The sequence below is a fragment of the Poecilia reticulata genome, chromosome 11 (assembly GCF_904066995.2).
Source record: "Poecilia reticulata chromosome 11, P_reticulata-male-v2, whole genome shotgun sequence".
Lineage (NCBI taxonomy): Eukaryota > Metazoa > Chordata > Actinopteri > Cyprinodontiformes > Poeciliidae > Poecilia > Poecilia reticulata.
The window spans coordinates 26,895,122-26,906,972 of NC_088840.1; the positions used below are offsets into that span (position 1 = coordinate 26,895,122).

The following is an 11,851-nucleotide window of genomic DNA, read 5'->3' on the forward strand; positions in this document are numbered from 1 at the left end:
TGGCCATATCTCTCTCGTAGCTAATACTAGGGACATTCTGTCATGTGTGCGTGGTTGTAGGTGAGGAAGACACCGGTAAACCCAGGTAGTAATGAGGAAATTATGTATTTAATAAAGAATCAGGAACAAACTCAGAAAGACATGCGGCACTGCAAACGGACAGAAGAACGATGAACTAATGACGAGGACCCAACGAAGGACAGAGACAACAGGTGGGGTTAAATACACAGGGAAGCTAATCAGAAAGACATGGACACGCTGGAGGGACTATGTCTCTCGGCTGGCATGGGAACGCCTTGGGATTCCCCCGGAGGAGCTGGAAGAAGTGGCTGAGGAGAGGGAAGTCTGGGCCTCCCTTCTGAAGCTGAAAACCTATCTATCGTTTTTGTAGGGAAACTGGAGCACCCAGAGAAAACCTATCTATCTATCTATCTATCTATCTATCTATCTATCTATCTATCTATCTATCTATCTATCTATCTATCTATCTATCTATCTATCTATCTATCTATCTATCTATCTATCTATCTATCTATCTATCTATCTATCTATCTATCTATCTATCTATCTATCTATCTATCTATCTATCTATCTATCTATCTATCTATCTATCTATCTATCTATCTATCTATCTATCTATCTATCTATCTATCTATCTATCTATCTATCTATCTATCTATCTATCTATCTATCTATCTATCTATCTATCTATCTATCTATCTATCTATCTATCTATCTATCTATCCATCCATCCATCCATCCATCCATCCATCCATCCATCCATCCATCCATCCATCCATCCATCCATCCATCCATCCATCCATCCATCCATCCATCCATCCATCCCTTTTCTTCAGGTCATGGGGGCAGCAGCCTAAGTAGGGAGGCACAAACTTCCCTCTCCTAAGCCACTTTGGTCAGCTCCTCCGGGGGATTCCCATCACATTCCATGGCCAGCTGAGAAACAGCTATTCTGTTATTCTGGGACTGGAAATGGACGGGAATTTTACTCTTTTATTTTGCTGTTGGTGATCCTCAGCAAAGTGCACAGAGGTGGATTTGAGTAAAGGTAATGTGACAGGCTTCCTAACTTTCTGACTACTCAGTATAGGTCTGTTTCTTGTGTCGTCATGTTGGTCAGCAGTACCCACCGATCTTCTTGCAGATCTTCTTGCAGACTCTGCCAGGGAGGTACTTCTCCCTGGCAGAGTCTGGTGGCTTGGCTTACTGTTTTCAGCTCCACACACTCTGTCTAATTCCATCAAGGTCTGCATGTTTTTCCTTTCAATCTCACACAGTTCCTTTTTCTCCTGCCGTTTGAGTTGAATCTGGGAATCCCAAGAATTAGTCAGACTCTTTATAGCTGCAGCTTTTTTCTCTTTCTCCAGTTTTTCACGCTTTTGCTCTGTAGATTCCCGCTCTTTCCTTTCTTTCAGTAACTTATCCTCCATAAAAGCCCGTTTTTTAGCTTCTTCCTTCTTTGTAAGTGACAGTTGGTCGTACACAATTTTTTACGTATTTCACGACTTCTGTCCTTATCAGGAATGTCGCAGTCACTCTCATAGTCTAGAAAGCCAGATTCATACTGAACATCTCTTTCTTGCTTAGTTACACTGTGCTGTATTTCCCACTGCATTATTACTAAATTTTCCGTATGTTTTTTAGTCTCGTCCTGTGTCTTCAGTTTCTGCTGGGGATCCTTCTTCTGTCTCCTGGCTACAATTTCCTCAGCTGGATATCCAGGAAGCACCCCTTCCCTTTCAGCCCTGTCCATTTCCCTCTTCTGTTCCTGTTTATTTTCATAACTAGCGAAGACTTTATCAGCCAGAGTCTTTGGCTTTGGAGTTTCCTTCTTCTGCTGATGTGCTTCATGTAGCATTTTGGCAACCTTCTCTTTAGCCATGCTGTTGCATAGCTTCTTTTGCAAAACAGAGTCGTAGGCAGCTTCTTTCCTCAATATATCCTGTAAATTGTCATCCACAGTCTTCTTTTGGTCTTCCATGTTTGGCTCAGTCTCATTCTGCCTCCAAAAAAATTTCAGTCTTTCTCTTTCTTCTGTCTCCTGATCTCAATTTCATCAATTTGATGCAGTCTATCTGACTCCATTGTGGCAGCCATTTGTTGCCTTTCATGTTCCGCTATTTTCTTCTTATTCTGTTTATTGGCTTGAATTTTGGCATCCCATGTGTCAGACACTGACTTTTTCAATATGGCTTTCTTGTCCCTCTCCTGTTCCTCTTGTAACTTTTGGCCTAACTGCTGCTTAACCCTCTCTTGAAATTGCTTTTCCTCCAAAAGAGCAAAGTTTGCAGCTTCCTTCTTCTTGATATTATCCAGATTTTCATAAACAATCTGCTTACATTCCTCTAAGGAATTCAACTTTTGGTCCCTCATGTTTTGCTCAGTCTTGTCCTGTGTTCTGAGTTTCTGCTGCTTCTTCTGTTTCTTCTTCTCAACGTCCTCCGTTCGATGCGACTGCTCTGATTCCATCAAGGAATCAGACCCTTTATTTATGATCTTGTCCATTTCAATCTGCTTTTGCCGTTTGTATTCAACTTGATCATCCCATGCATCAGTCAAATACTTTTGCATTTTGACTTTCTTTTCTTTCTCCTGTTTGTCAAGTAACTTTTGGGCAAACTCCTGCTTAGCTTTTTCTTGATTAAGCTTTTTCTCCTCAACAGCTTCTTTGACATATTCTTTTCTCCTTATATTCTCTATATTTTCATAGGCCATCTTCTTACATTTCTCTTGAAATTTAACCTGCTCGTGAACATTTTTCTCCCTCTCATCATGTACATATTCTGACCGTTTGCCTTCACTAACTCTGGGTGTTTGCCTTGGCTTTACCAATCGTTCCTCTGCCTTCTCTCTAACCTGTTTGTTGAGTTTTTGTTCATTTCTACGTGACAAAGACTTTTTAAACTGTATGCCATGTTTGTCCATTCCAGAATCCTCATTGGAAAGGACAATGAGTTTTGGACAAGCTCTCAACTTGTCAGCTCTAAACTTGTCCACATCCGTGGACAAGTTGAGAAGTTTTTGCCCATCTCTGTCAATTTGCAGCAACGTTTTTGATGGAGTTTTCTCCCGCTTGTCTCTCCAGTTTTGCACATCCCGTGCGTAGGCATTCGTTGGTCTTGGCTTTGTTAAGGAAGAATTTTTATATTACTGGTAAATTTAGCAAAACTCTGGCTCTGATACTTCCTTTTGATCCCGGGTTCTCTCACGTGGCCACGTGTGGGGACAAAAACACAACAATGCGTGTTGACGTCACAGAATTACAGAATTTAATCCAATCAGAAGAAAGTATAAGATAGTACAGGAAACTGAAGAAACACAGACACAAACATTGTTACCTGAGACAAGAAGACAATGAAATATCAAGGACGTCCTTTTAGAAAGAGCTGGTGCAGAAGTAAAATAAATCAGCTTTTTTCTGAATTGTTTCCCTTGTGCACAAACTTTTATACCTGTAGGTGTGTTTTCCTCTTTAATGTATTCAAATAAGGCGTATCTCTACTTGACCAATTGGAAGGCATCTCTGGCTCTTTTAAATTTAGAAAAAGTCCCGCAATTTGTTCGCAAGATCAACACCTTTTGTTAAATAAGGTAGAAGCAGGCTCTCCGAATTCATGGTGGTTTATGGCTTTTCACAGATCAGTGTGAAAAGCTAGAACTTCCTACTGATTGTTTCCCAGACAGACAAAGAGCAGATCAGAGATCTTGACAAACCATCTGCTTTAACTACAGTAAAATAAAGATCAATAGGTCAGACTATGTTATAAATTTTAAAACTATAATTATGGTATTTCAATCAAGTCATGATAAATTCTAAAACTAACTTATTTTAAATGTATTTTCTTAACGCTATCCGGCTCTACAGCCGTCTGGGCCAAGAGAAACAAATGCAGGAACCTCACAGGTAGCTGTGAAATTCTGGTTTCTCTTCTGCTCTGCCAGGAACAAACCTTTAATACTGTACTTTTAATTCAATGAAAAGTTCTCCAAAAACCCAATTTGTTCTTCTGCACTCAGCATCTCCAAAGTTTAGTCCTGATATCAAACCAAAAGAAATAGACAATATTAACAGAAAATAATGAAGTACAATTCCTGTTTCTAATTAGGAATTAGAAACAAATAGGAATTAAGACATTCATTCACCATAAACCTAAGTATTTTCTAATACTAAACAAAACATTTTCATGTGATTCTAATATAGTCAGAAATAATACAATTTCAAATACATTCATCATTAAATTAATTCTCAAACAAGATAATAGAATTTTCAGTCAAAACATGTTATTAATAACTAAGAAAAATGTCTTACAAATTAACTGTTAGTGATTTAAAACATTTTATGTTCAGTTTTTTTGCCCCATGTCAGATGTTAGTTTTGGAAGAATTCTCATCCTGGTTACGTGAACCGACCAAAGTTCCCTTTCTCAGAGTAATTCAAGTGATACTGTCATCCACCTTCCTGCATATGTTGATTTATGACCTCCTGTCTTTAATGATAAGACCCCAGGGGTCTGAGCCGAAATTCTCTTGCAGATTCTCTATTCTCCTTTGTACTTTAAATACTTAACCCAGCAATAGTTCTTCGGGTTTTAAATCACTAACACAAACCTGTTCAAACTTAAGAAATGTGTTCTAAAAGGTTTAAACTGTGTTAAACACTAAAATAGTCATTTTTCCTCAACAAAACCAAACTCCTGTTTTTCCGTGGGTATTGTGACTTAAAATGACTGTCGAGTTTGTCGTGTTAAATGAAATATTTCATTTTCATCTATGTTCATGAGGTGCTTATTATTTTATGGAGTTATAGTCCTGATAAAAAATCTTAAGTGTTGTTTTAAAATGGAGCTGACTGCTCTTAGTTACTAGGGAAACTCCCGGGCTTTAGAGTTTCAGAGCTGCTGCGGAGCAGAGACGTGCCAGTCTCTGCACACAAATATAGAGCTCTATATGAAGTTTTGTTTTTTTTTTTCTGGCCAGCTTATTTTAATTTAATTTAATTTTTACCAAGGACCCTGAAAGGATTCCTTATGACCTAAATGTTTTGTTTTTCTTTTCTCTTTGTGGGTTTTCCAGGAAAACTATGACAAAGTGTTGAAACAAAGTTGGATGTGTTTCAGTCCAGTAATTTGTAATAAATAAACTGGTTGATAGTAAACTGCTGTCTGAACCCGAGTAAATTCTGTTCTTTGGTTACACTTCCATTATTATTTTTGAGATACTTGCATTTACTTTATTTATATGCATATTAAAATTACCTTTTCTAAATACATTTCACTCAAATATCTAAACTTACTCCAATCTGCCTTATTAAAGTTTAATCTCTCCCCACTCTTTTTATACTAATTTCCAATTATTCCTACCCTTATAATTATAGGATAATGATCACTTCCTACTGTATTTCTTTATCAGTCTTGTGAAGTCTCCGAGAGAAGGTGAAGTCCTTCCCACTTCCTGCGTCACACGCACCTGTGTCCAATTAAATTAGCTGTTAATTGAAAAGAGGTGGGAGAGGAGCAGGAGTTCCTCAGACACAGACAGACAGCAGAACAGACAGTCGCGGCACCACAAACAGTCTCACAAAAAGGGTAAGTTTTTATTTAATGTAAAATGTGATGTTTGGAATAGAAGCGGGTTTAATGTGCAACTTTACCATTCAATGGGTGAGTTAATGTAACTTTGAAAGCAGAAAACTTTCGAATTTGTAACTGTGGAAACACCTGTTTGCTCCACGATACCTTGCTACCAAGTGGGCTGGTTAGCACATCCAGGGTAGCCCGCCAGCTGCTCACTTGGTAGCAAGCTACCCTGGATGTGACACATAACTGTTATGCTTAACAAATACTTACAGTATGTTTGTTGATGACAATTAAAAATTGTTTCAGACTTCTGTGAAATATTTGAAGTATATCTGCACAGGGGATAATAGAACCTGATCCAGCTGCTGTAAAAGAATGGCTACATTAAACAATTCTGTCAATTAAAAATTGATTTCATTTGTCATTGATTGATCAAATTCTTTTTCAAGAATGTCTTTTAGATGCCCCATCTGTTTCAACTGCACCTCGAAACTGGCTCTTCACCTGAAGACAGACCATTGTGTGGAGAACTTGGAGAGGCGGATCCTCGTCAACTACGGGTCAGGGCGACTTAACAGCCCTGTCCCGTAGAGGGGTGCGGCTATGCCGCATTCCGGCTTGACATCCACCTCTCCGAGTTGGCCAGGTCGCTCCTCAGTGACATTATTCAAGGCGTTAAGAGGCACGTCACTGAGGAGCGCCTGGCTGTCCTCCGTGCCGCCAGCCCTACAGTGCCCATGATCACCACCTGGGACATCGACAGACTTCAGGTACATTACACTGAATGAAAGGTTCTGAGTGAAACTCTAGAAACTGACTGCATGTTTGTTTGGATTAACAGGAACATGAAAAAAGATTTGACATGATCTAGTAATTATATTTAAATCCTATCTGTGCTAAATATTTAATATTTACATAATTAACGTTATGTTTTTGACTGTTTGGATGCAAAGTGGTAATTGTTTTGTAGATTTTCTTTTGATACTATACAATATTTATGTTCTTCAAACTACTTTTCATTCAAAACTTAATTCATGTCGACATGTGTCAAGTTTATTTTAAACTAGAAATGAAAAATAAACAAGTTAATATTGTAGTAGTTGGATTATCTGTGTGCTTAGATTTTCTAACTCCTCTTGTTTTTTGTGTCTGTCTTGTAAGATTTTAGTCTCCTTTCTTCTGCCAGCTAACCAGCAGCTGACTCTTTCTTTTCTCTTTTGTGAGTTCTCTATTTTGACCGGTTTTTTGTCCTCTGTCTTCAGCCGAGTATGTCCCAGCGGCAGTCATGTCATCGAGGAGCGTTCTCACCAGCAGCAGCTCTGAGAATTCCCTGGACATGTCTCCTCTTCAGGTTTGTGATAAAGACTCTTCCTACATCTCAGTTTGATTCTGTCAGAAGCTGTAGAGAAAATACACTGCTCAAAAAAATAAAGGGAACACTTAAACAACACAATGTAAATCAAACTTCTGTGAAATCAAACTGTCCACTTAGGAAGCAACACTGATTGACCCGACGAGGGTCTCTGTTAATCGGTGTTGCTTCCTAAGTGGACAGTTTGATTTCACAGAAGTTTGATTTACTTGGAGTTGTATTGTGGTGGTCCCTTTATTTTTTTTTTGAGCAGTATACTTTTTCAGTTTTTTCATAAGTTTGTGTGCAGTTTGTTCATGAACCAGTATATGTTGAGAAAAGTCGAGCTCATACCACTTCCCCATGCTGGAGATTTTTAGTTTAATAGTAATAATAAATAAAATTACACAGGGGACATCAAGACCCAACAGTAGAGTCAGACGGTAATAAAATTAATCTGGTTGTGTGTTATTGTCCTGCAAACTTTGCTTTAATTCTACTTTTTTCTATTTAATCATTTAATCACATTTAATCACTTGACATCCACCTCCCCTCAAAGCCCACTCCCAGGTGAGACTTGTGGATGCAAGTTGGCCCACTATGCAGCTGAAGGACTTGAACCACAACTTCAAGCGGTGGATCAGGCTCTTGGAGCAGGTATGTAAAAATCGATGACCACATTCAATGACCTACCTGTGTTCTCCTTTCCTGCAGGACTGACCTGCTTCTGGTATTGACTCCTTCCCTTCCGGTAGTCTGGCTGCCATTCCCCGCTGGTTGAGTGGCTGACGTCCGGGAGCGGTGGGTCCTGCTGGGGAATGGTCCCGGCAGGACCCGCCGCTCCCTGATGGAGGCGGTATCCCAGCGGGTGTGAGCGCTGGGAGACGGCAGCCATTGGGGAGCGAAGGGTCCTGCTGGGGAATGGTCCCCGCAGGACCCGCCTCTCCCTGTTGGCGGCCGTCTCCCAGCGAAGAATGGCAGCCAGACTACCAGAAGGGAACGAGTCAATACCAGAAGTGGTTCAGAAACTACCACCAGGGACTGAGAGCTTGGAGCCATGGGAGGTACCCACAGAGCCATAGGTCCAGGAGGGACCTGCCTCTGCTCCAGAGCCCGCCGTCCAGGAGGGACCTGCCTCTGCTCCAGAGCCCGCCGTCCAGGAGGGACCTTCCTCTGCTCCAGAGCCCGCCGTCCAGGAGGGACCTGCCTCTGCTCCAGAGCCCGCCGTCCAGGAGGGACCTGCCTCTGCTCCAGAGCCCGCCGTCCAGGAGGGACCTGCCTCTGCTCCAGAGCCCGCCGTCCAGGAGGGACCTTCCTCTGCTCCAGAGCCCGCCGTCCAGGAGGGACCTGCCTCTGCTCCAGAGCCCGCCGTCCAGGAGGGACCTGCCGCAAAACTCATGTCCCCTCCTCCTGTCCGATGACTGCAGTCCGTTAGAACTTTTTTTGTCCAGCGTCGACGACGACGGTAGACGGTAGAGGAGGCGGACGAGCAACTTGAAGTTCTACTTTAAGGAAGTAGAACTTCCTTGAACTTTGTACGAGTGGCTTTTGTAACCATTTGTTTTTTGTTTTTTTTTATCATGTGAATTTCCCCTGCACTTAATTTTTTTTTTATTCCACTTATTAGGTTTGAAGTCTTTTTTTTTTTTTTTTTTTTTACGTTTTTGCACCTTATTTTCTTTAATATTTTGCACTTTATTATAGTCCATCGAGTCTTTGTGTGTTTCATTTTTTCATACAAGTACTTGCATTTCCTTTTTTGCACTTGTATTATTTTGAGTCTTGTGTTTTTGTTAATACATGTACTTACCATGTCCTTTTTTTGCACTTTATTTATAAATAAAAAAATGTGTCAAAATCAAAACTCTATCATTTAAAATGGCAACAATCCGGGAGCATTGTGTCGTGTTGGGTAAGTGCCTTCCTTCCTTTCCAAGACTTTTTTTTTTGTACATGAAGGGTTCTCTGCTCTGAGCATGTGTACCTCGAACCGGGGACTCCCTGGCGGCAGTGGCGGAGCTAGACTTTTAAAGTTGGGGGGGGGGGCCAGGACTACCTCTGGGGGGGGGAAATTTTAAATGTGTGTGTGTGTGTGCACATATATATAATTTAAAAAAATAACTGAATATTTGGTTAGTTTTTAAGCCCCTCTGTCATTTGACATGTTATAATTAACACCTTTGACTGGCGCACATGGAGACATGATACGCAGAGTTCATCACAGAGGAAACTAAAATCAAATTAAAGATCCTTTCTGAATATCATCTCATGGACACTGAACTAAATGCGTCTTTCTGACCGGGAGCTGACAGCGTGTTGAGTTATGGACACCTTGGTTAGGAAGCTCTGATTGGACAGATAATTTGACGGGTAACAATATTTCGGGTCGCACCAGAATTATTTGCCTGATGGTGGTTCGGGCTTCTGATGAGTTTACATTTAATGAGTTTGGAGCACACAGAGAAAACCTAAAGAGAATGTGATCTACTTATTGTAGTTTATGTAGAGGAATAACAGCTGACTGTTGAGAGAGGAAAGAAATTAAAGTGCAGATCCGTTAGGCAGAAACAAGCGCAGAGCGCTGGGCAATAAATGCACGTAAATGCTCCAATTAATCACACATGAGATGACAAACGCCAAATATACAATATATAGTTACACTGCTTACGTTAATGGTGTTTTAAAAACAAAAGCAGTAAAAACTTAACCTAGTTAATATGTCAGATTCCCTCCTCACCCTCATCTTGATGAGAACAGAGAGCAGTTCGCTGGTTTCTGTCCAGACTGTGATCAGCTGACCACTTGGTGCGCAGACAGTTTCAACTTTACGCACAGAGAACATCGTGGAGCTCATTATTAATCAGACTAAGAACAACATCAGTCAGAGGATCATCTCTGATCTGGACGATTTAACGGACCAGAGGCTTTGGAGCTCCTAGCTCAGCTGATCCGCTTCTTCTGTTTTTTCTCCCGCAGAGGGAAGTGATGCAGGATCAGGAAACGATCAGAGTTCTGCCGTCTTCTAATCACGTCATTTTGTGAAATGTTACCTGATTTCAAAAACGTTCTAGCAGAGAAATAATAAATGGGGGGGCCAATCAGAAGACAGGGGGGCACTGGCCCCCTGGCCCCGCCTCTGGCTACGCCACCTGGGGGGGGGACATGTCCCCCGAAATATTGGAGAGAGACAGAGACACATTCGTCCCCCCCAATAATTTCACCGCAGTTGCGAAGAATTTTAAAATCTTCCACTCGCATGCTTTTATTTTGAAGGCGCACAACAGCGCATTCAGCAGAGCGCTTCCTCCCCCTCCCCCCTCTGAACGGCTCAGAGTAAAGGCAGCAGCAGAGGAGTCAGAAACTCCGTTTGAATCAAGTAAACTGTCTGTCAGGAATGTTGCCATGAATATCGCTCGTTTATAACATCTTGTTGTCAGTTTACTTTTATATATAGAACTAAATCTTTTTGGTTAAGCGGTTTTAATTCTGGAATAGTCACATGTTCAAAATGTTACTGCTTAAAAGTTAGCTAGTTTAGTCACAATGATTTAGAATGAGACTGAAACAGCAGCAAAATTAGCCTTTTTATTATTTAAAGTGAGCAACACCTGATCATACTCGACCACTTAACATGTATTTATATTGAATTATATTATATTATTTAGATATTTAGGAGAACAGCAGAGCTAGAATGATGTTGAAAGCTGATGAAGCTCTGGCGAGGTCTTCATCTAGTTTATTGAAATATGTATTAACTGTTTTTAATTTTTAAATAAACTAAACTATTTTATTATGAGAGGAGCAGGTCAGGGAAGACATAGGAGAGCCAGGTGGAGTTTCAGAGTGTGAAGATATAAAAATTATATTAATTTCAATAAAACCAGAAAGGAGAACAGATGAAGACTGATGTCAAGTTGATTTCTTTCAATGTTTCAATTTTTGTTTTCATTATTTCCACACTATAAGGGTAATGGTTAGGAGACGATAAGAAAAGTGCTGGAGGAGAGGTTTAAAAATAAAGTTGTGAACATTTTTGCTACACAGTAAATAGAGTTGAGATGTATAATAATGTATACATCTGAAAATGAAGTTGTTTAAATTCTCATTCTGTATGATAAAAACATACTTTTTATCTTTAGTTCACATTCTGACACTGTACATTACTGTAGTGTCTGTTGTAAATCCATGAATCCATGCAGGAACATCAGGCTGCAGAGAGTCAGAGGGAGGCAGAGACAGAAACACGTATCCGTAGATATTTTAGTTAAATGTTTGCGGCTGAAAATGACAGGAAAAAAACATTTTGGTTTTTTGAATCAGCTTTTATGGATCATGTTTGGTAAGTTACTGAATGCAGAGCTGGAAAGTGAGACTGAGTTAACAGTGAGGAGCTAAAGGTCTGTTAGACGTGAAAAGTATCATTTTAATTTATTTTGTAGATCAAACTGTTGCACTGATGTAGAGAGATGTTCAAGAAGAACAAAACTTGTTTTTTAGATTTTATTTTTGTTGGTCAAACTGATGTATTGAGTTTAAAACTGTCGAGTCCTATTTTAGCTGTTTTCTACTTTGGTTTTAGAAAGAGGTAGAACCAGTTCAGTTACCAGTCAATTTATATCAATGCATTTTGACCAATAATCAAATGTCTTTTGACCAATAAGATATATCAGAATCCGGTAGCCTGTCTGTGCTACCAGAGTATTTATCTTTCTAGTTGTGAGGAACATTCTAAAGCAGGGTGTCAAACTCCAGTCCTCGAGGGCCGGTGTGTCCTGCAACTTTTAGAAGTGCCTCTGCTGCACCACACCTGAATAGAATAATTAGGTCATTAGCAAGGCTCTGGAGAACTGAGGAGGTAATTAAGCCATTTGATTCAGGTGTTTTGTACCTGTGGCACATCTAA

At 40.2% G+C, this 11,851-nt stretch overlaps 1 protein-coding gene and 1 long non-coding RNA gene across 2 annotated transcripts; both read left to right on the forward strand.

The window, feature by feature from the left end:
• Positions 1-870: 870 nt before the first annotated feature.
• Positions 871-7,063, forward strand: LOC145553893 (uncharacterized). Its single transcript, XR_014089936.1, has 3 exons — positions 871-1,069; positions 6,047-6,367; positions 6,860-7,063. It is a non-coding gene; the product is annotated as an uncharacterized LOC145553893 (long non-coding RNA).
• Positions 7,064-7,173: 110 nt separating this feature from the next.
• On the forward strand, positions 7,174-8,859 carry LOC145553806 (uncharacterized). The gene is made up of 2 exons (XM_081612812.1): positions 7,174-7,518; positions 7,663-8,859. Exon 2 carries the CDS (start codon positions 7,870-7,872, stop codon positions 8,422-8,424), a length of 555 nt encoding a protein of 184 aa, XP_081468938.1. The 5' UTR covers positions 7,174-7,518; positions 7,663-7,869; the 3' UTR covers positions 8,425-8,859.
• Positions 8,860-11,851: the final 2,992 nt, after the last annotated feature.